The sequence below is a fragment of the Serinus canaria genome, chromosome 9 (assembly GCF_022539315.1).
Source record: "Serinus canaria isolate serCan28SL12 chromosome 9, serCan2020, whole genome shotgun sequence".
Taxonomy (NCBI): domain Eukaryota; kingdom Metazoa; phylum Chordata; class Aves; order Passeriformes; family Fringillidae; genus Serinus; species Serinus canaria.
Window position 1 is genome coordinate 19147969 of NC_066323.1, and position 24490 is coordinate 19172458.

General features: G+C 41.7%; 1 protein-coding gene across 4 annotated transcripts in view; it reads left to right on the plus strand.

Annotated features, from left to right (window-relative positions):
• The window catches only part of ARMC8 (armadillo repeat containing 8), a 62311-nt gene that overhangs the window by 9653 nt on the left and 28168 nt on the right, over positions 1 to 24490 (plus strand). For 3 of the 4 annotated variants that reach the window (XM_030226989.2, XM_030226987.2, XM_050977814.1), the window contains exons 3-6: positions 5551 to 5622; positions 15962 to 16104; positions 16199 to 16296; positions 23604 to 23696. In XM_030226989.2, coding sequence (XP_030082849.1) covers positions 5551 to 5622; positions 15962 to 16104; positions 16199 to 16296; positions 23604 to 23696 — 406 coding nt within the window. The remainder of the gene's footprint in view (positions 1 to 5550; positions 5623 to 15961; positions 16105 to 16198; positions 16297 to 23603; positions 23697 to 24490) is intronic. The other variant, XM_050977813.1, reaches the window with a different exon arrangement.

Sequence of the window (24490 nt, forward strand, 5' to 3'; positions counted from 1 at the left end):
ATCTTGTAACTTTGCTTCCCAACTTGATGATTAAGCTTAAAAATAAGCTTGATCTAGAACTTCTGGGGTTTGCTTGAATTGACAGGAGTTTGTAAAATTTTATTCACTTGGTGGACCCGTAGTCATGTTGGTCTCTACTTACTCAAGGAGTAGAAAACAGCTTCAAGCCATAGTAGTATCCATCTTAGAAATTAATTCTGTGACAATAGTGATGGCTGTATTTTAACACTCAAAACCTGGTCATAAAATCTTGATGTTGCTTTCCATCCATGTATAAAAATGGGAGAGTGGAGGAAAGGGAGCAGGAGGAGGAGACAAAAGCTGTAGGAAGCATAATTATCCAAACATAGCTTGTCCACAGTGAGCTTCTGGCTGTAGTCCAGCCAGTACAGGTGCCATTTGCTTATATGATCCTGAAACTTAGAAACTCTCCTGCACCTGGGGCAGCTGTTTTTTCTCTGAGCTGTGTCCCTGTATCAGCTGCAGTACCTCAGCTTTTTAGAAGGTTGCATTTTGAGTTTTTGAAACCTTTGAGAATGCTGCTTTGTGTCACTCTGTTGTTGTGATTTTGAACAGCCCCTGCTAGATGAATCTCCAGCCCTGACAGTGCTTTGTGTTGAGAGCTTTGTCTGGCTGCATAACTGGCTCAGAATCTCTTGGAACTATTTCACACTAAAAGTGAAAGCATTGGCTGGAGGTGCCAAGGGCTACTTTTCCTTCTGTGATCATTCAGCTCATGTTTTATACCCTTCCCTGTCTAGGAACCCCTGAGATATGGCTCTCTGCTGTTTTCAAAAGCCATAAGATGAGGAAATGTCATGCAGGCTGTTTATTTCCTCTTCTGTGGAGTTCCTGTGGCTGCTTCCTCAAGTCACTCTGGCTCGTTTCAAGATCTTTTGTGTTGCTTTGGTGGAAGGTGATGTAGGAAAGCTCCAGGGCTTCCTAACATAATTTTATAATTTATTCTGTTTGTGCTTGATTTACTGTATTTAAAAATGGAAGTAGAGCCAAATTGTCACTTTGTCCTTGTATCCATGCTGCTTTCTCAGGATTTGTTTTGCAGGAGACATGCAGGTATGGGGGCTCACTGGGGATGCTGTGAAAGTCTTTTCTTTCTCAGCTGGGACCTGAGCTCACTTTTGTGTTTCACTGGGGTTTTATTATGTGGAAGGAGTCCCAAACTTAGAACTGACTTCATTAAGATGTTGAACTTCAGTAACTTCTGTGTAGGGTAAAGGTCAGCTCCTCAGCTTCCTTCTGCAATAGTGATTTTCATTGACTACTCATTTCCCCAGGATGTAGACATTTAATAAAATTGGTTTTTATTGGTTAGGAATCATTGAAACTAAAAGACCATATTTTACTTGCAGACTGTTATATTTAATGTATGTTAAATATACTGTATACTGTTATATTAAATATACTGTATACTGTTATATTTAATATATATTTCACTTCTTGCTTGTCTGAAGTGGCTATATCTGGTGCCTTGAAACAATTACACATTAAATATCAGAATAAAACCAGAACTTCATGCACAGTTGGCAAATTAGTTCTTCTTGTAAATCTTGTCAAGCTGTATTTAGATGGAAATTAAATTTTTCTTTAGTTTAATGTACTCCTAAAATATTTTAAACATTCATGCTGTGTTCATATACTAGCATGCACTGCATTTTATTTATAGCTAATTAATTAAACTGATTGCTTTTGGGTTGCGATGTTCTGAAACATTGTTAGAGCTGATAAACATCACCCGATAGCTTTTTCTGATTTTCTTCAAGTTGTAGGAAGAAAATCAGTCTTGCTGCTTTTCCAGTCTCTATGTTGTTTCATAATTTAAAGCTAAATGGTCACAGGTTCAACTGATGAAATGATATTTTTATTTCTTTAAGAGGCAGTAGGAGATTGAAAAAGCTGGTTTAGCACTTCAGGAAGCAATATTCCCAAGCACTTAGCTAGGAGCTCTGCAGTATTTTATTGTTGGCAGCTTGTGTTATTCCTTCTTGCAAGTTTCTTCCATGTAAATTACTTTATTGCACTGTAATACATGTCAGCATAAATATCAGATTTTAAATCTATACATAAATTGATTGTAGTGCAGGTTATTTTGTTAAATGATTTGGAATTCAGTTTGAACCTAAACTAAGATTTAATATGCAGTATATTAGAAAAGCCCAAACTAAAAACCCAGCCAACCTCAAATGCATCTTAAGGGCTCTGTTTTATGGAGCTTCAGGTTGGTCTTTTGACTCTCCACAGAGTTGTTGTTCTGAGCTGAGAAACTCACTGGTGCTGAGGTGTTCTGGGTGCAGGTGCCAGTTCTGAGTTTTTCCTGGGAGGCTGCTGGCAGCTGGCTCATAACCTGAGCTTGGAGCTCGGGTTGGAAAGGCTGGATCTCCCTCTGGATCATGGTCCTGTCACAGGTTAGGCCTGGAGTCACCAGAGGTGTTTTGTACTTCTGTAGTTCTCATCTCCTGTAACTGCATTGTTATTTCTGTTCCCTTTTCCCTCCTGCCAAGGACTCCTTTGCACAGAGGAAATGGGAGCAGGGTGCCTGACATTTGGAAATAAAGTGGAAATAAAGTGGGGGTTAGTTTTGGACTCAGTTTTTGGGGTTTCTTTGTTGCCTTTTGTATGAGACAGTGATCTTTGCTTTGTTTTTTTTCCTTGGATGTATCTCATGGTGTCTTGGATCTGAAATCAGTCAAGCTTGAACTTGTTGGAGGTAATGTTCTCAAGTAAGGGAGTTGCCCGCAGTTTTTCCAAGGTTTGTGATTCAGCAAGGACCTGGTTGTCTAGGACAGCCTATGGTAGTTCCTTGCTTCTAAAGGGAACTAGCTTCCTGATCAGGAAAATCTCTATAAAATATCATATGCAATTACATAATTATTTTTCATAGTACTCAAAAAAATCTGCTACTATGCAGCATTTGAATATGTCATTTTAGGGGTGTTCTTGCTTTCAATATCCACAGCTTCCTGTGTATTGAATAGGGTAGGAGCTTGGGAGAGAGAAGTGTGGCAGGGAGCTTGGGAGTGCACACAGACATGGGGACCTTTGAGCCCTGTCTCTGTCAGGCTTTGGTCATCTTACCAATCTGAAGGTATTTGCCTTGCCTGCAAGTTGAAGTTGATCAAATGTACATGTGTTGGATCTGTCAGAAATCTCAAGCTTGTGCCATTTCTTACCTGTCTGACATAAGTTTTCTGAGGAACTTTATGACCATGGGATGGAGAAATTCATCTGAATAATTTACAGATCAGGACTGTGCCCTCACTAACCCTCTCCAATTGAGTGTTATGGAACTTGGCCAAGCTCCTGCTACTTGTGAAAGGGTCTCTGAATCAAATTCTAATAGGCAATGCTTACTAAATGGTTATAATGTTAACAAATCATTCTGTTGGGGGTTGGGGCAGGAGTCACAAAAGTTGGGTAGTGTTGTTTTCAGTTTTGTTTGTTATTTTTGTTTGTTTGTTTTCACACAAAAAACAATGTAAAATCACAAGCACAGGGTATTAAAACATCACCAAAATCTGTTTGTTAATTTCCAGAGTTAGTGGCTTGGTTAGTGCCTCCCATTTAGCTGCCTGAGATGCCTTTGCAGGTTGTGGGTACGGGTGCAGCTTTTGATGACTCTGTGCCTCAGGGCAGCAGGGAGAGGCAGCCTCTTCAGCAGTCTTGGAGTGGCCTGAGCATTTTAGTGCCTGAACTTGACACATCTGCTGGTGCAGTTTCCATTATTCCTCTGAGACATCTGACCCTTGCTTCTGCCACTGTTTTGGACTGACTCTTGCATTTCATAAACTTTTAAAGATTACCTTTAATGCGAAGGGTTCAGCATAGAAACCACTGAAGAACTGTTTCTAATTTTAGTGACAGCTTCATCTCTATTTGTGGAATTTTCAGCGGCTTCCAGCTTAGCCTGTTTCCTGACCTTGCTCTTTCTCCTCTACCTCCTGCCTTGTGGTGTGAAGTTACCCACCTTAGGGAGACACAAGAGGAAGGTGCAGCATTTCCCTCTGATGCTGAGCTAGGTGGAGCTGGGCTGGGCTGGCAGTTGCTGTTCAGTGGTGGCTCCTTGCAGCGGGGTTCCTGACTGCTGGGTTCAGGTGTGCCCAGAACTGCAGCTGAGCTGCTTTTAGTGATGATCCCATGCTGGAGCTCTGAGATCACAGCTGGACTTGGAGCTAGCCTGGAATTCCTCAAGTGCTCTTGTGCATGCAAGGAGAGAGCACGTGGAGGAATTCAGGGAGAACAGGCAATTACCTTTTGCTAATTGAGCTTTATGGAGGTCCTGTTTGTGCCAGTAAGGTGTTGCCTGCCTTGGCCAAGAAGTCTTTTACAACTCTGGTGAAGGGAGTTGTTAAACTTGGGACAGCTGCTTGGTGCAGTGAAATCTTTTTCAGTGCACACCAAAGGACTATATATTGTTCCTGCTGGCCAGGGCAGATCTCACTGGACAGGGCCGTTCTATGTTTCTTTAAAATTGCAGATAGCAGCTGGGAGAGATATAGAGGCAAGGAAATGTGCTCACTTAAAGCAACCACTACCACTCCCAGATTGTTTGAATAAATTATATGCATAGTGATTAACTTAGCCATTTTGCTGCTGACACTATAATCAATCTAGTTTTGGTTTTTTAGTGATAAAGAGTTACCTGAAGTTGGCCCCAAGAGCTAGAAAGCTTCCTAGAAATGAATCATCTTGATTTTCAGAAACCAGTTCTAAGTTGCAGGCTTGCTTTCAGATTCTCTGGGTGTTCATGTATGCTCAATGTGCTCATTTGAAGAGAAAAAAGAGCAGTTGCTGATAGTTTTTAGGATGCAGCAGCAATTTTCTGAACAAGGTTGCAAATCACAGGTTTTCATAGGAATTCTTAGTGTGTGCAACCAGTGTCCACTTCCCAAAGTGCTTCCCATGTTCTGGTACCATAGTATGAATGCCTGTCATGTGTGTAACCTTGCAGTGACTCTCAGGTGGGAAAGTGCTCTGGTTTCCACTTAGTTCTTGAGATTTTGATGTACAGATGTTTAGGTGTCCTGCTGAAATACATGAAGGGAAGCCTGGGGTGAAGAGAGTAAAAGCCTGGTCTCTGGAGACTGCTGATGGTTCCTTGTTCCTTTTTCTTAGCTTGCCTTTCCTTGCACCCTGTAAACTATTCAGTTAATACTGTAAAGTCCCAGTATTTGACTTCCCAACCAGTAGTGGGGTTTTTAAATTGTTTTAGAAGTCTAGTGACAATGTGGGCACAAAAAAACAGTATATGTAGTTTCTGTCAGTAATGAGACTTCTAGGTGTATGGTGTGCATGTGAGATAGTTTGGGTTTTTGCTTACTTGCAGGAGTTGGGATGTAGTGGAATCACAGGGCTCTGGGGTATTTTCCTGTGGGCTGAGGAAACTGTGCCCTGAAGCACTGCCCAGTCTGTAGCTGCAGCATGGACATGTGGAAAACTGCTTGATAAGCCTCATGGAAATAGTAAATTCTATAGATAAGCCCTCAGTACCTCAGCATAATTTACCAGGGTTTGTTTTTCTTTCTGGATTTACAGAGATATGAAAAATGCTGTAATTGGAAACAACAAACAAAAAGCCAACTTGATTGTTTTGGGAGCAGTTCCAAGGTATGTCCTTTGCTACTCTCCTTTTCACTGATTCACAACAGGTCTGGAATAATGATCCTTCGATCACAGGCACTTTTTTGTTTTAACTTTGATTGTAGTTAACTTAACACTTTCTTTAATGTAACTGAGAGAGACTTGAAATATCTGTTAAACTCATGCATTACAGAACAGGCTTTACAGAGTAATGCTTTTCATTTAGAATTTCATAGAATTCTCTAAAGTAGTCTTGGTGTTTTTATTGAACTGTATCAGCTCAGGAATAAAATCTATTTTTTTGACATTAATATCAATGATGAATGAAAGTGGTTGTATCTTAATCCTGTTCTTCAGCCAACTGCCTGGTGAGTTCATAACTGAAAACGTGTAAGGTTATGTTTAAGATTTAATTTAAAATATTGAAAAACATCTGAGATAATTTGCTTGTCTGCTCCACTTGCTTCAGAGGATTAAAACCCATTGATCATACTTTATTGTACCTTGCTGCTTCAGCTGATGTTAACATTTTCTGGACCTTGATTCCAAGAGTACAAATTGAGCAGGTGACTTTAGCTCCTAGACTGCTCACTACAGCTTTCATTTCATCCCTCTTCTCCTCCAGTTTTCTTTCAGCCTCAGTTTGCAGCAATGGAGAATGAAAACCTTGAGCACTGCAGTCCTTGTGCTGTCAGTGTGGCACCCACCTGTATCTTTTTGCTTAAATAGCAACCAGGACCCAAACTATTCTGCCTGAGAGCTGCTGCTGCTGCCTTGTCAAAAATGCTTTTTATTTGCAGAGAGTATCTTCTCACTGACACACTGAGTTTGTGCCAAGGCTGGCCCTTGAAATTCTCTAGGGATTAGCAGTGGGGCCACCCCTGTACAAAACTTGCTGGATTAGCTTCCCTTTTGACCAGCTACAAACAGGTGAAGAGGAGACTTCACAGGAGGTGAAAAGATGAAAATGGGCATTTGTTGAAGATGATGAGAAATTTAAGGAATTTCTATCAGCAACAGGTCTTAAGGGGTTTTTGCAAGTCCTGCTGATCCTTGTGGTTCCCATTTTAAAAGCTACAGAAGATCCTCACCTTCCAAATCTAGAATGTGCCTGTTCTTACGTTTTTTAGGACTTCTGTTCCCTCAGTTATCCTGCTTTTTGCTGCTGTTTGTTTTCTGCCCAGTGAGGAAAATTCAAAAGTGCTTTTTTCTTCATTGTTGTTAATGCTTTCTGGCTGCCCAGGTAAATGATACAGTTAATCTACAACTGCAGAGAAATGACTGGCCCTGGGGAATGTTAAAAAGTGAACTATCACATTTGTCCTTTCTTCAGGACTAGTTATTCTCAAATGACTGGAAATTTCTTCAGACATCTTCAGAAAAGGTTCTTCAGACTGGAGGACTAGCTGAAATAGATTGAGTTATTGTGCCCAAAGGTGATCCTCCCTGGCTATAACCTGACATCATCTACCCCCAAGTGCCCTTCTGAAGGCTTTACAATTTCCTCAAGGTGTTGCAGACAGACTTCTGTAGATTATAGACTGTTTGGATTAGAAACAAGGAGGTGGGAATCCTTTGGCTCTCTTGATGTACCTTCTAATCAGGCTGGTGGAGTACAGGGGCCTGGGGAATTCCAGTCTGCAAAGCCAAGCCTCTCCCTCAGTGAGGAGAGGAATAACCAACATGGCATTCTTTGCTTGAAATCTTTAGGAACAGTTTTCTTTTCACAGAGTTCAGTTGCAGGCTCCCACAGGAAGTTGATTCTCTGCTCTAATGGGAATTGTTAGAATTCTGCTGCAGCTTTGTCCTGTGGTTCAGCTTCTTTTTTACTCATTTCTTGCTTCTTTCTCCTTCCCCAGCTATTCCTCTATCAAGCTTTCAGAAAATACTCTTTAAACCCAAGGAACCCATTCAGACCTGCCACTCAGTGGAAAAGAAAACAGTATCTTCAAATATTAGAACAGACTCAGATGGGGTTTGGGACAAGTCTAGAAGTATCTTTTGTTTCAAATTGGGCCAAATACTACTGGAATATATGAAATAACCCTATTATTTAAAATATTGCAAAGAAATGCAAAGTCCTTTGAAGATCTTCCTACCAAGGAAGCAATTGCTTTGGGAGAATGGTGGATCCCTGTTATTTCTGGGCCAGTGGCCTCCTGAGTCTGTGAGCTGGCTCTTCAGTGGTGTCATCTTTGGAAAGGGACATGTATCAATACCTTAAATGAATTTTTGGGGGGCCCTTTAAAGTTCAGTCTGACCTGTGGTCATCTCTGGACTGCTTGTTCTGAAGAGGGTGCTAGAGAAAACATTGATTAAAGAAAGCTTGCAGAATTGCCATGTCTGGAATTTAAAACTTGGAGGTGTTAAAACTGTACAAATGTGTGCACAGACTTGGCCCTGGATGTTCAGAATGGAAATAGCCAGCTTGTGTGTGGATTTTGTTTCCCAAGAAGTGATTTTCTGTATCTCTTCCTAGAATCATAGAATTTCCATTCTCATGGAATGCTGGCCTTGGGTCCCTGTCAAGGCTGCAGAAATGTTACTTTTAAAAATTCAATTTTCTAGAAATACTACTTAAAAATAAGAATTTCAAAAGTTTAGAGGGGAAAAGTTATTTTAAGACCAAGTTCTTTAAGTGGCAGACCAACTTAAAGCTAAGACACGACAGCATTGGCAGAAATAGTTTCCTACTTGTACTGTCCTTCAACTTTTCTTTTTCTTTCTGCCCCACATTAGTGCTAGCAGAGACCAAGAAATCCACAGTAATTGTTGGTGTGCCCTTTTACTGAGCAGTTTTATAACAACAAATCCTGCAGCTTGTGTGTCTATCACCATGTCAGACACCTCTTTGGTGTCCAAGTTCAATATTTAATGCTTTCTCTCAGTTCCTCTTACAGCCTAAATCTCAGGAAAGTGATGGAATCATCAGTTCAAATGTAAATTGTTCTTTTCTAAGTCATCTTACCAGGGCTTCTGAACTAACTAAGTGCTGTTCATTCAGTAGCAATCTGTAGTGCTGCTGGCTCCCAACCCTCTGAACTGTCAATGGCTCAGAGGTGCAATTGGAAAAGAAAACCCTGGAGTGAAATGAGCAGGAGGAAGTTCCTGATCAGCCAGCGTTCCAAGTCGGTGGAGCAGCTCTTTTTACCCAGAGAGGTGCAGCATTGCTGGTTTGCCTTGCAGGTACCAGCAGGGCCTTTCAATCCTGGGATCATTTCCTTCCTTCTTTCATGTGGGGGATGGCAGAGCACAGGGAAGGCAATGTTAAATCCCAGTGAGCAGAGCACAGCTCTGCTTGTTGTAGCTAGCTGTTGAAGCTCTGTTCTGTGTATTTTTGACAAAAAACCTTATCTGAATGAAGTTACTGCTGATCTAATTGTTGCTAAGAGTTCAGCATTTAAAGTCCAATCCACTTCATTAAGAGCTTCAGTTATTCCTTTGCTCCAAAATTATTACAGTTTTAAATCAAATCTTAGTCCTAACCACCTAGGGCCTTTAACAGAATCACTAAATCATTCTTGTCACTTACTGAAAATGATTTTCTAACTTCCAGCTGACTGTTCCCCTATCACATAAAGTCAGTTATTTGGCATTGTAAAGTGGAAGTGCACTTCTTCCCAAAGCTTTCTCTAGGTAGGTGTACCTCAAAGAATTTTGTGTAGCTAATTTTAACCTTTCCCTGGCATTTATTTGTGATTCTGTTTAACTGTTGGGTTTTTAAATTTTTAAAATTTCTTTGGAGTACATTTTAAAGGCAGTGTAGAACAGCTGAAGGACTCTTCCATCACTTGAATTTTGAGTTCTGCACAGCAGACTGTTAGGTTGCCTATGGAAGTGAAAACTAGTAAGAATTTATTGGGATTTTAAATTGTTTCTAGGGCTGTAAACACACCAAGATGAAATTTTATGTTTCGATTTATTGTTAAACATAATCAAATTCCTTCAGGCAGTATTCTTTTAGAAGAATTCTTTTGCCAAAAGAATAAAAGATTGCTGCTTTTGTAACTGTGGTAACCTGGCAAAAAAAGATGAGAAAGGAAATGCTTTAGGTGGCTCTGCCCCTGGCAGGGCAGGTGAAATGCCAGGTTGGTGTCACAGAGCTCCTCTCACAGAACCACCCTGTGTCCTACCTCCTCTTCTTGTCTTGTGTTTGCACTGAGACCTGCCTCAGCTCAATAATCACACAAAACTAATCTCACAAAAAGCAAGTCTTGTTCTGTGGAGTTAAAAACAAGAAGTCGAGCAGAGAATGGGGAGAGCAGGACTTGCCCTACAGCTGTGGAGAAATGTGCCTTGAAATGCTGAGGGGCTGCTGGGGTGGCAGTGCTGTCCTTCCATGGGAGCTGGAAAATTGACCAGGGCAGCCACTTCAAATGATTCCATGTTTGATCCTGCCTTGGAACAAGGCCTGAGGATCTGTCAGAGCTCCTCATGCCTCCAGTGCTCCTCTGTGCCCACTGATTGCCCTGGTGCCTGCAGGAGCTGAGGGCTGGTCTCTGCTGGGGCTGTTAGTAAATGTGCTGCTATCAGGTCTGCACATCTTCTGGGACCTTCCTTGTCCCTGGCCTGTTCCCAGCTTGCTTCCAGGAACTCCATGCACTTGGACTCAGTACTGTGAGGTCTGTCATGCACATTAGGGAGTGTTTAGTCCAAACTTCTTGGATGTCCTTAAGAGGTCAGGACACAATTGTTTCCTGATGCCTTGTTCTGTTCTTTGTGCAGTTTGCATTGGGATTTTCTGTCATGCACCCCCCAGGACAGGGATCTCTGTGCTGTGGTTTGCTGTCTTAGGGGAAGGAGCTTCACCTGCCTTGCTGGTTTTCCAAGGCTTGCTTTGCTCTAGGGTGGTGAAAGAGGTGGGGAGCAGAGGCTCTCCTGTGGTTGTCCTTTGCTTTTCTTCAAATCAAGTCAGGAGTCAGGACCTGATTGCATAATTAGACATCTCTTAATGAGGAATAACTCTCTCCATAAAGATGATGTGTGTAACTGGAGCAAGGTATTCTTCTAACACAGCTGTGGAGTACAGGTGAGTCAAGGCAAACATTAACAGTCAGCAGAATTGTGTGAGAGCTGTTGTTTAGAAGCTACACAACCCCATATCTCTGAAGTGCCTGTTCTGATAGCAAAAAGAGAGCTGTTAATACAATATATACTTCTAATGCCATCTTTTCTATTTGTATTTTTATTAGAATTTGAAATTTCATGTTTAAAAATATAATGTAGAAGGCAGCTTTGTGATACTTCCTGTTTCTTCTTCTTAAGAAGCTGGAACAGTCAAATCTGTACAAAATCACTCAAAAATGTGTTCTTGATGTCCTCTTTCATGTGCTGATGCAGGATCAAATCAGCAGAGACTGTAATGTAGTCTTTTTGTACAGTCTTGGGCAAAGTGATAAGATGGTTGAAGCAAGACTAGGTGAAGATGTTGCTTTGTGTGATGCCTATTAACACACTTTTTGTGGAACAAAAGGCTTTTATAATCTTAAAAATAGTCTTAACTGAAACAGTGTAATTCACTGTGGAAGTTAAAAAGTGAGTGCTGTTGGTGTAAATTTCTCTGTTTGGTTCCAGGGGCTGTGTGTTCCTATTCTGATATAAATGGCTGCAAAGAAAGGATGTATTTATCTTTTGCTGAATGGGGCATGGAATGGTTTAGGGGGAAACATTGGAATAAGTTCAGCTCAGACTGGAGATCTGACAGTGGTGATGCACTGGGATGGAGGGTTTCTATCTAGTAACCAAGAGGAGAGGCTGTGCTGCAGCCACCTCAGTAGCCTTCAAGTCCCTTTGGAAGGGGGTGTGTGAGCACCTCGAGGGAGCTGGGAGCACCAGAGTAGGAACCAGGACAGGAACCCATGGAGTGCTGGGGTAAACAGTAATTCCTGCTGTAAACAGGGCTCCACGGGAGGAGCCCGGGCTGTTTCCAAATGAAACATCATTAAAGAGGAAGGGGAGTGAAAACTTGATTGTAAACATGAAAAATGTGGAGTTTCATATCCAGACCTCTTGCAGCTCAGTAGATACTGAAATTGACCAAAGCTGGATTTAGTTACATGAAGGATGAGACTGGATGCAGGTTTTGTAGTGTATATAGAAAAGCTCATGGAATATTAATGTTAGTGAGGATGTCCAAGCATTAGGATAAATTACCAGAGCTGCAAGCTGAGACTCCTTGTTTTACTCCCAAGGGAAAAGCTCTCTGTGCAGCCAGCTTCCCTACTTATACACTGCATAGGCTCAACTTGGCTCTTTAAAAAAACTGTGCATTGTGTGAAGTATTTCAGAAACAGTTATCTTTGCTTTGTAGGGCTTTTTAGGGAGTAGAGTTAGCCCAGGTCCCTTGGATCCAGACTCTGGAGATTTGGAATTACCATTGGTTCCAGAAGGCAAACTGGCATCTCACTCCAGGATAAATTTCTGTGACAAGCAGTCATAAAAATCACTCATTTTTGAGTCTTCTTGTGTAAGAATCTACAGCTATTTCATTTGTCACTTGTGATATTATTATACAGAAATTACTCTGAAGGCTTTTAAAGTTATACTTGGTTCTGTCTTTAGGAAGTTCTGTGGAAAGGGATTGCTTCTTGTTATGTCTGAAAAGTAGTGCTTTTTAGCACTAAAAAGAGCAGATTGAAAAAAAGTTTGTATTCCTGTCTTGTTTGGGCTATTCTCAATACATTAATTCCATTCTCTGTTTAGAGCTGACTCTCACTGGGACTTCCAGCACATTCAGAGGTCACCTCTGTGCATGCAGTGACTTTTTATTCCATGTTCTGTCACCCAGCAGGGGGAACTCACCTCAGCAGTGCTTTCATCTGTATGTTCAGGGCTTTTCCAGGGAAGAGCTTTTGGGCCTTCTTGCAATGGACTGGAGTAGAAGCATCTTCCAAGGTAGAATAGGATACAATAGGATAACCCCACAAATAGTGTATTCTTCCCCTTTGCAAGGGGGCTGGTGATAAATGTTCATCCAATCATGACTCAATGAAAGCTCTTATTTATTAGCATACTTTGGTAAAAGATGTCTTAAGCTCCACAGCACTCACTGTTATCCTGGGCTCTTCCTCCATGTGCCTGCCTGTGGAGTTTGAGGAAGTGCTGAGTCTCATCTCCTTGCCAGGTATTTTAGGAACTTGAGAAATTTTTGTGACAACTTGTGAATGGGCTGGAATGTGAAAAAGGGCATTTCTGTTCTTTTTAACTGTGAGGCTGGGGCTCAGACTGGACTGGGGAGGTCTAAATCATGCACATGTGTGTTATGGTGTGGAACTCTGGTGCATCACACCCAGCTCAAAGGAAAGAGAAAGCTGAGCTGAGTCTCTTCCTTGCTAAGCCACTGTACTTCCCTTCTGTTCAGCAGCTGCTTCCTTTAGAAGTTTTCTACTTTAAATAATCTATGGTTTTCCCAGGTGTGCATCATGCCTCCAGCTGACCTCATTTCTGTTTCTTGGCATGATTGTCATGGAGTCCATTGGAGTGTCTCTCTGAATGGATTTGCTGTCCTTCCTCATTTCCTGGATATCATTTCTGACACTTGAGAAAAAAAGCTTTAATCATTTAATTGCCCTTAGAAGGACAGAAGTTGTATTTTATATAAATGTAAGTGGAAAATATCTGAAGAAGCCTTATAGAAGTTTGAAAAAAATCCAAATACTGCATTTTAAACCAGTGGAAAATGCTTGTGAAGATGTTGTAAGATCCTTTCATCAGGTTTATTTAATTTCCTCTTTGTTGTAATGAGCTTTACTGCAGAACCACAGGCTGAAGAGTGTCAATAAAAACATTAACACCTTTTTGCTGTTTAGACAACCTTTTCTGTCTATCTGTGCTTTTGTTTTCCCCTGAATCACCCAAAATGATGTGGTGGTGGTTCTAGCACAGCCTTGTTCCAGTATTTCTGCTGCTTTGGAATCCAGAGGCTGGCTGATCAGGGATAAGGCTGCAGTTCAGGGATCCAGGTTATGCAGGCACACTGTGGTTTTGGGACATGTGAAATATGAACAAGTACCTTAATCATATTTTTAAGTTTCCAAAATCCAAATTATAATTTTCCCTTCTGTCCCCTGCATATAAATGCCATTTTTCTTCTTTTTTATCCTGATTATATTAATGTAAAGGAGGAATGCATTACATCTTTGCTGAATTTGTCTAGGCTAGAGCCTGGGAACAACAAACCAGTCCAGGATGTTCCCCTGGACAATAGAAGGATGTGGATCTTTGTCTTTAATGCTTTACAGTACTTTATTAATTTTTATCTTTAGTGACCATATGGATTCTCCTCACTTGAAACTTTTTGTAATTTTATAGTTTGTCATGAAAGTACCTAATTTTCAATGTTACTTAGTGTGAGTTCTGTCTTTTAAAGACAGAAATAGAAAATATTACAATATGCATGTCTAGCTCTGTGGAACACCTGATCTGAACCTCAGACTTATTTTAAAGATGTAGAAAAGGATATTATTAGTATTTCAGAAACTTATTGTATGTAAAATGGGAACTTAAATTTTGATCTTCACTAATTATAAAGTTTAGGTAAGGCTTTCTATTTTAAGCATGTTACACTTGAGATTGTAGTTGATGTGTTTAATTTTTGCTCTTTAAAAGAAGCAGAACTGTAACATTTTTTCCACATGTGGGGTGTTAATGGGAAAGAAAATAGCAATTACTTTCCTTGGAAGAGAAAAGCCTTCAGAATTTCATGTGCTTTTGAATTTTTAAAAAATCCTTTTGGGGGAAAAAAAGTCTTTTTAGGACATGATATTGAGGGGTTGGAGCATGTCCAGGGAAGGGAATGGAGCTGAGGCAGGGACTGGAGCACCAGGAGCAGCTGGAAAGGGGCTCAGCCTGGAGAAAAGGAGGCTCAGGGGGAACCTTCTGGCTCTGCACAACTCCTGAGTGGAGGGGACAGCTGGGGGAGGTCAGGCTCTGCTCCAGGGAACAGGGACAGGAGAAGGGGGAACAACCTCATGCTGTGCCAGGGGAGGGTCAGGTTGGATATTGGGAAAATTCAATGAAAGAACTGAAAGAACTTGCCCAGCCCTGGCACAGCTGCCTGGGGCACTGGTGGTGGAGTCCCCATCCCTGCAGGAATTTGAAAGTTGGGTAGATGTGGCACTTGGGGACATAGGGCAGTGGTGGCCTTGGCAGTGCTGGGTTAATGGTTGGACTTGTTGATCTGAGAGGACTTTTCCAACTTTAATGATTCTGTGATTGAACATTTCTGCATACAAGCAGCAGGTTATTTTTTGAAGTCCTTGATAATGACAGAAGGCCATTGGTGTGGTCTGTACAGGAAGAGCAGGTCTTCAGGACTTTCTAGTGAAAATGGAAGGAAATACTCCTGCCTTTCTGAATTTCTGAATTGGCCTCTAGGTTATTAGAAGCTATTTTTAAAAAGGTTATTGCTACTGACATGTTTTAATTAGTAATTAGATCAATATTTACCAACACATACAGCAGAGGAGTCAGCCAGAGTTAGAACAGTAGATGAGATTGTGCTTTCCACATAGGAGCTCAATATTCTCTTTTTCCAGGATGTATTTTAGCCAGGATCTCTCAGTACATTTGTACATGACCACAGAAGCTTTTGTTTTCTGTCATTACCTAATCTAGACAGCAGAGAAAAAAAAAATCATCTGTCTGTAAATAAGTAGTAGTAGTGCAAAGTTACCTGATTCCACAGGATTGAGGGAATGCTATTTTTCCTTAGTGATGATTTTGCATACCACTGATTATGTAATTTGCTTCTTGATACTGTGGAAAGAATCTAAATTGATTGGGACCCCTTGGCAAGATGCTGGCTTTAGGCTAGAAGTGATCCTGTTTGGCTCTAATACAGCTGCCTTTCTGCACATACAACTTTCCTGGGCTTTCTTTGTTTATGTGATCATTTCTCAGTGTTCCAAACTCAATTTCCCTCAGCCCTCCCCATGCTTGTGCTTGGTGATGGAGTAACTTTGGCAGTGACTTCTTCTGGGTCACAACTGCAAAGATAACCATCCCCACAATGATAATCAAGTGTTAAGGTTCCCCTTCCCATCAGCCTCAAACTGCAAACTCATTTCCTTTAACTGAAATTTGGGATCTCCCTGTTATCCTGGAAGGCCCATCCTGGATGTCAGTACTGTGACAGTACCTTCTGAAGAAAGAGCAGTGGGTTTTTTTTCTACACCAAGTAAAAGTTGTATAGGAACACACAGTGTGAAAAGGTTGTGAATGAGGTGTTACTCTACTCTTTTGCTCAGTATTCATATTTCTTTTAAGATTTTCATCATTTTTACATAGCAGAATTCAGATTATTTTCTTTTAGCCTGAAATTTTCTCTTCCATATGCATGTTCCTCTAAAAATACTTGTGTTTGCAGGTTGCTGTATTTACTCCAGCAAGAGACCTCGAGCACGGAGCTGAGAACAGAATGTGCCGTGGTCCTGGGCAGCCTTGCCATGGGGACAGAGAACAATGTCAAATCCCTCCTAGACTGCCATATTATCCCAGCCTTATTGCAAGGTACTCCTCCCTTAATGGATCTGTGTCAGTGAATGTTCCTAAACAGTGAAATAAAGATAATGAGACTGAGTGGTTGATGTGCCCATATCTATAGGATTGCTCTCGCCAGATTTGAAGTTTATTGAAGCTTGCCTGCGATGTCTCCGTACCATTTTCATCAGCCCTGTAACTCCAGAGGATCTGCTGTACACAGTAAGTTGTAAGCAGATTATAATGTCTTTTTAAAGGCTATGGAGAGGGTGGGAGTGAAAAATCTTGTTGTCTGGAGTAGTAATAAGGCCTTGTTTGAGCAACAGCATTAGCACTTCTCACCTGCCTTTAAGGCGTTTGGCATCTGTAACATTTATGGCTGGTTTGATATCAGCTGGTCACCAGGGTAGCCCGCTGATAGAGAGAATACCTACATGTCCAGACTTGTGTGCAATCTTAAGGAGGAAAAACTGTCTCTAAATGGTATGTAGAGGTACTATTATCAGAGCTATACTGGCAACAGTTACTTTCTGAAAGTTAGTTTTATCCAACACTGTCCTCCCTCTCCAGCTGGGAGAGGACTTGCTAAGTTTTTATACTTCCAGTGGAAGAGCTTCACCTCTAAAATGTCTCTGCTCTTAGCTGGTATATGTGTGATTTGCATTTAAGTGACAGGAGGATAGAAAATGTGCCTTTCCACTTGCTGTAGTCCTGAGTTTGTCCTGGAGGAGTACCAGCAGGGCTCTCAGTGCTGGCCCTGGTTAGGTGAGTGGGCAGAGCCTTCTGCTGTCTCTGGGGTTTGCCCAAACTCAGGCACTGCCTCCTATTGGGAAGGAGGGGCAAGGAGAGTTCAGCAGCTTCCTTTGTCCCAGTGTAGGGTGAGCCATGGAATGAAAGCTGTAGTGGATCAGCAGTCTCTTCCTGCTTGGAAAATGGGAGCATTGCCTCAGTCTGGGGGAGTTCACAGAGCAGCTCCAGCTTCTCAGCGTTACTGGGCACAATGAGAACCACTCTGGTCCCATTCACTGGGAGCTGTTGCTTGCTGAGGAAGTCTTGATGCTTACAGAGAAGGGCACAGCTGGCCCCTCATGTCTTACTTTCTCTACAGTTTGGCTGTTAATAGTCAAAAGATTTTCTTCATGATTTTTTGTCTCATTTTTATGCACTGCTGAAATATCTGTTTTGTTCTCTATTCATTTTTCCAATGAATTTTTACATTTTCATTCCAGATGCAGGTAGGAAAATTGTCTTACCATGCACCTATTCTGAATTTCATCTGCCAGTTAGTCCATCTCAGAAAGTCAGCTTGCATTTAGTGTCTATAGGCAATCAGCCAGCTTTGTCCTTCACTGTTCACTGCCTTTTTTCCAGGTGTTTGGTGATTGTTCAGCGTGGAAAAACCTCAATGCATATTGTATGTGTGTACAGCAAAGGCACCTCTCCAGAGTGATCCAAGGGCTTCCTCTTTGTGTCTTTCTTTGGCTTCACTCCATGCTCCCAGATTCCCCCAAATCAGCCTCTTAAGAGTTGATAAGTGCAGAGGCATCTGCTTCCTGCTCTCAACATCCAGAGAGGGCTTTAAGATGACTATCTCCATTAACAATCTATATCTCTTCCTGGGGATCAGTGCTCAACAGGGACTTGTAATTGCTCCCTATTTGGAGGGCTGGATGTCTTGAAGGGAGAGGAAGGGGTAGAGAAATGGACAGAAATGGGAAGGAACCAGCATTAGCACAGAAGTAACCACTACCCTGGGAACAACATGCCTGAGGACTGGATTTGGTGTTTCATGCTTTGCTTTCTCAGCTGCACAGCAATGACATCAGCTGCTCCCCCAGTCCTTCTTCAGGCAAATGGGATGTCCTGGAATTAACCATAACCACAGGAAATGATCATTTAGTGAGGGGTCCTTGCTCCTTCGTTCACCTGTAAAACCCATTTTCCCATTTCCCATTCCAGTTAGACAACCTCAAAGTTAAGTATTTTATGATTATGCTTAAAGTCCTATTTCTGCAAATCCTTTTTTTTCCTTCTCTTGTGGGAATACCCAAAGCCATGTTTGAAAAGAGCTGAATACAGATCCTTTGATAAGATGCTTTTCTTATCTCTTGGAAGGTACAACCCGGCCCACACTGCTGCAAGCTGTGTTTCACAAGGCAGTAATTGAGACATTGGCTTTGCAATTAAAGGAGTAATTATGGGCCTAATGAACACTTCATGGTAGACATTCCAACACTGAGAACAAGAGGAAGAATTCAAAGTTCCCATTTAGCCATCCTGCTCCCTCTTTGTTTCTGGTCCCAGCAGCTCCGGGGAGAATGTCACCATCTCTATGCAGCTGCAGCACTTGAAGGTCTCTCAAGTTCTGCCCTTTTCAGGTCCTGTTTTGAAAGGTAGGAGACCAAGTTTGTCAATGGCTTTTCATTCCAGCCCAGCAGTTCTGGAAGAAACTTCTGGAAAGTTGGATCTTGAGTTGTGTCTAACATGGAAACTTTCCCAGAATTTTTTCATTATTTGACTGCAGAGAGAAGATGCTCTCTCTCAAACCTTGGGCAGGACTGTTTCCAAGACAAGATGTTGGGAAGTTAGCTTAACATCTCCAAGAGTGTTGCAGTCATTCTAGAGGTTTCAGAAGACCTCTCAGTTAAATCCAGGATATACAAGTGCTTTAAAGAGTGCAGCTAAAAACATCCCTTTCTGTTTGTAACAGGTGCACATCACCCACAGTAAAGGGAATATTTCTCCCAGCAGAAGTGCTGGGTGTCAGAACTGCACCTTTCCTCTTGAGCCTTTTCTTCTGGACAGAAGCCTGAAGGATAAACTGCTGCCAGTTTTGTGTAATTAATTCTGTTTAGTTCCAAGGATAAAATAGTTCTTCAGAGGTGGAAACGTTTGGGCAATTTCCTATAGAAACTTGGGGTTTGTACTGAGAAAATGTGCAGATCCATCCATCCATCCATTGAGCTGGATGAAGACTGAGCTCTCAGAAAGGGCAGTTTTTTAGGGTCTGATGCTGAGCTGTGACACCAGGTTATATCCAGACCTGCTGTGCCAGAGGAATCCCTGTTAATGGAGGCTTCCTGCACAGGCAGCATGCAGGCTTTGGTGCTGAGATCCATGTAGTGACCATGCTGCACTTGGAAATGAGGAATGACATGGAGTTCAGGGGGAGAGATCTGTTGAGGTGCAGACATATGTTCAGACTTCTTTAAATTCCAAGATTATTGTGCATGCAAACCAGCCAGTTCACCATAGCTGGGTGTGTTTTGGCTTGCTGGAAGCACTAAGGCAAATCCAGACTGAGTTCCTGTTACTTCAGCTCCTGATACCTTTTTGATAACAGAGGAATGGCAGAAAATGTTTCCAGCCCATGAAAGCATTCTGCATGTTTCCTGACAGATGTTCTCAGTTGTGATTTTCCTTCCTCAGTGGGACCCAGATACAAATCCAGTGGGAGCTTGCTGTCTGTGGCTGCTGGGCTGGCATTGCAGGAGGAGGTGCATTCCCTGCTGGGAGTCCTGTCCTTACAGGAGTTTGCAGCAGAATGAGACTCTGTCCTGTAGAGACAATGAGAAATCAGTTTGAGAAGTCTCAGTCTTTAGAAATGATGAGTGAAAGGCATTCCTGCTTCCTGGGCAGGTTTGGGATGAAAAACCTGGCATCACCTGGTATTGGCCAGGCTTGGTAAAGGGGAGGAGGCACTCCTGAGAGGATCAGGATATCTTACAGTGATTCATAACCAGGTGTTTAATGAGCAATGAGCCTGCACTGCCAAGTGTGCACGTGCTCCACCACAGCTCAGTGATCCACAGTTCCTAAAGGAGGAATCTGGGTCAGCCTCTCATGCCTTATTCCTTCTTTCCTTCTGGCTGTTTGTGGTGGCTGAGTGAGGAGCAAGACTGAATGTTCTCCAGTTCAAACTGCTTCCTAAAAATAAGAGTTGTAAAAGAACCAATTCTAGCTTATAGAGCTTGAATTCAAGTTATTTGGGTGGATAGAAGCATTTCAGTTCTCTGACTTGGGGAAAAAGAAGAGCAACCCTCAATTAAAAAGAAATCTTTTAAGAATAGATCTTCATAAATTTTGTGTTAAAAAGGAATATGAAGAAATTAGGTATTGGGATCCAAGCAGGAAAATGTAACTGTTAATTTTCTGAGTTCTGTTTGTATGGACAATAACTTTGTTACAATAGGTATGATATAGAGGTATTTGTCCTAAGTTGCCATAAACTACTTTGTTAGCAGACAACATTTTAATAGATCTGTGAATCTCATTGTTTTAAGTGTAGCTTGTGAGTGTAGACTCAATCTCACTAGGGTTGCTAGGAAGAACCTTTGTTACTTAGATACCAATACTGAATAAAAATGAAATTATGTAGCCTCACATTGATACCTAGTCGCTGTTCACATTTAGTTGGAAGTCAGTTATGTCCACATATCCCTTAGTTCTTTCTAGGTTCTTTTCTGATCAACATGCCAAAATTATTTCACAAGTTGGATATTTTAGCAAAATTGTAGAGTAAAATAACAGTTTTCTTAAAAACACATTAAGGAAGCCCTCTTGGAACTTTCCAAGAGTTTTTAACCTTTTCATACTCACAACACTTCAGATTTGATGGAACATAATGAGAAGGTGTATTAAAAATGTCTATAAAGAATTGCTTCTTAAATGTATAGTCCAGAATATCTAATAATACACATTTTTGTGTATTGGCAGAATTTCAGGGGACTGTCACTGTGTTGTTTGCAAGGATTCATTAACTCTTCTATCATATTCACAATGACATTGTTGGGGTGACAGTGGCACCACAAGTACCCTGACATAGTGTTTGGTGACAGAACAGCCCTGTCTAATAAATGCTAAATGAAAATGGTTTTCATCATGCAGTATGAAAACCTTCCCATCCAGGAATTCACCACTGGGTCATGGTGCCACACTTGTCAGTAAAACACAAAACACCATGTGCCATTTCATTCCCATTTCTGTAGCTCTACTGTAGAGCTCCCAACAGTTTGAGGCTCAATTTCTGTCCACTTAGATCTTTACCAAAAACCTCCAATCTATTAACTGCAGCTGGAATACACCTGTGGTCAATACACCTGTGGTCAATACACCTGTGGTCAATACACCTGTGGTCAATGCTGTTGGATTTTTAGGTGAAACTGGACCATTGCACAAGGATGTCACTGGTGAGGATGTGTTTGTTGGTTCCTTCCCTGGTGTTAGATACAGATGGAGAGATGTTACACATTCATGTGTGTGGATTAAAAGAGTTTACCTGAATAATTATTTTATTCAAAGATGTGCTGCTTTAATATTTGCAGTTTAAATCCTTTGAAATAATTCAGGTTTCATAGTCAGGGATTTCCCTGCAGGAGATTTCAGGTCTTGCATCTTACAATTTGAAGCTCCTTTTTTAAAGCATTTCTGCCTGTGAATCTTGGTGTGTCTTTCTTCTCTTCTCCCTTTCCTCTTGGCTTCTTGATGGTTGTGTCTCAGGGGAACTTTGTCACTGAGCAGCCTCAGCACTGAACGTGATGTTGTGTTGAACACTGATGGGGCTTGATGCCTTCAGCTGCTGAAGATTTGCAGAAAAGGACAAGAATCAGTTTAAATGGATCAAGTGCATTAAAAGACAGAGGAATCCTGGGTATATTGTCAGTTGGTGTTGCTTTCACTCAGGGAAGTTGGGAACAGGCAGCCCAGAGAGGGTGTGGGGTCTCTCTTGCTGGAGGTATTCCAGCCTGGAGTGCTGTGCCCTGTGCTCTGGGATGGCCTTGCTGGAGCAGGGAGGTGGGACCAGGTGACTGCTGGGCTCTTCCAGCCTGACCCATGCTGGGGTTGAATGTCCACTATTGCACTGCAAGCAAACCAGTCCCTTGCTGGCCTCTGGGCTCTGTGTAAAGGCAGATCAGATGGAGCTGCTGTTGGCTAAACCCTGAAAATGTTGTTTGAAATGAGTAGTCCTTTGGTCTTCCTATGCACATAAACATGAAATGACCATGGATGTATGATTGGTGTACCTGGGAGAAAGTAATTTAAAAATTTCTTTCTCTCTGTAGAATGCTGAGATGCCAAATGAGGCTGTTGCATGTTGATTCTTTGCAGTTGGTGAGAAACCAGCAGTAGAAACAAGCTGAGTTGATGCTCAGTGTGTTTCTTGGCTCCCTTGTCCTATTGTTTTCTGTAGAGAATAGGAAGGCTGGATTGTCAGCAGCAAAGCTTCCTAAAATAAGTATGATATTTGTGTATATACATAAGTAAAAATATTAAATAAATACTGCAAAGCTTTGTATAATCTCAAATATTTTTGCAAATAGGGGAGACTCGTGCATGTTTGTTTTGACAATATTAAAAAGTGTGGTGGGAAATTTCCCAGGTAGTTGGAAAGTAAAACTTCTCATAACCAGGGTGTCTGTGTGAAGATGCAGTCACTGAACAGTCAGGCTGGTGCTGCTTTCAGTGCTCTCACGAGAGCTGAGGTGCAGGAAGGTTTTGCTCTAATTTCAATTCACCTCTCTCTAAATCAGAGGCTTGTAATTCATCATTGTGCAGGTAATACAGAGTCTGACTTATATTTTTTGGGCCAATGTAGCACATGTGCTTTGGAAAGGAAGGCTCATTCAATTCTTCCCTTTGCTCAGCTCCCTTGATCTCATGGAAGTAATTTAGTTTACCCCTTTCCAAACTAAAATACCCATTGTTTCTTTTAATATCACCATAGTTCCTGCCACTAAAATGTGCTGGTAAAAGTAACTGAAAGCTTTTGAACATTATGGTTTTGTAACTCGCCACAGAGATAAATAACTGGATGTGTTGGCAGAAGAGAACTTGCCACAGAATCATGGAAAAGTTTGGGTTACAAGGGGCTTTAAAGATATCTCATTCCAACCCCCTGCCTTGGCTTAGGGCACCCCCCACTAAAGTATAAGGGTTTTCTTTTGCTGATTTATTTGGGATTCTCTGTCACCAGTGTCACACACTCAGGCAGTGTCTAGAGAGTGTGTTTGACTGCAAGACAAAGGACATGATGACTGCCCATGAATCAGTTCCAGTGGACTGTGCCCTGTCCAGGATGCACTGTGTTCCCTCCCTGCTCCCTTGGACTCAGAGCTGGGAGAGGAGCTGAGTCAGCCACACTGGTGGGAAGACAGCACTAAGGCAACTCCTGGACTAATCCCTGTCAGTGGCCATGTTTGATTTTGGAAGGTTCCCCCCCCATTTTTTTATTGGTTTTGTCCCAAATATTGTGGAGGCAAATTGCAGAAGTTTTATTCCTGTTATTCCTATTTTTTTCCAATGCACTGACCTTTTATTTATTTTCCATGGGGATTTGGTTCAGAACTGTCACTTGTGCCTTCAGCTTTTAATGAACTGCTTTTAATGATCTTGCTCTGTATCCATGAAAGTTGTGGTGGAAGGAAGAACACTGAGTGCAGAACCAGGAGTGCTCCTTTAAGTAACAAACTGCAAAGAAGCTGTGCTGAAATCCAGTGTTAACACTCTCTTCTTTTCTCCCTTGTTTGCAGGATGCTACAGTTATCTCCCACCTCATGGCACTGCTCAGTAGGTCTCGATACACACAAGAATACATATGTCAGATCTTCTCCCACTGCTGCAAAGTAAGAAAGACAATTCATGTTCTCTGTGCAACTTGTGTTTCTGGCCTGCAGGAACTGTGTGTGTGCTGCCTTTTGTGGCAGGAATTTTGAGCCAGTAATGACTGAGCTGGTACTGCTCTGCATTTGGTGCAGATTTATTTGGGTCGATACATGCTGCTCTGCAGCACAAGAAAAGATGCAAATCTGGGGGGTTTATAGGCTTTGGCTACTAAACAAAGCCAACAGTCTGGGCAAGCATCAGTCTTCACTTTAAACACTATAAATCTAGGAACACTTCTGGTTTTCCTCTAAAAGTCTGAGGACAGTGTGAGCCTCTCTTTGCAGAGGTTGTGCAGCTGCTTTCACCTGTTTTAAGCACAGGGACTGTTCTCTAAGAGGTGCTGTTTCTTGAGAGGAGAAGAAATGCTGTTCTCAGCTGAGCTCTATCACAGGTTCATCCAGATACATGTTCATTCCTGCTATGTAATGCAATTCTGTTGATATGAGAAAACTGATTTAAAACCACCTGCAACCCCACCCCAAACATAGTTTTGTCTTTCCCTTCCCCCACTCCGAGTTTCCCCACGGCACTGATTTTTATTGTTTCAGTTTTTTTGGGAGTTACTGTACCAGTGAGTTATACAATAACTGTATCAAAATAATTCAGGGTAGGAAATGAGCTTTTTACAACATCTTTCCATTTTAGTAACAGTTTAAAACTAAAGGATCACAGATTGTGTACTAACAAATGAGAAAGTTCCTAAGTTTATGAATTTATAAGTATTTACCTTGAAAACTCTCTTTCTGCCTTATCA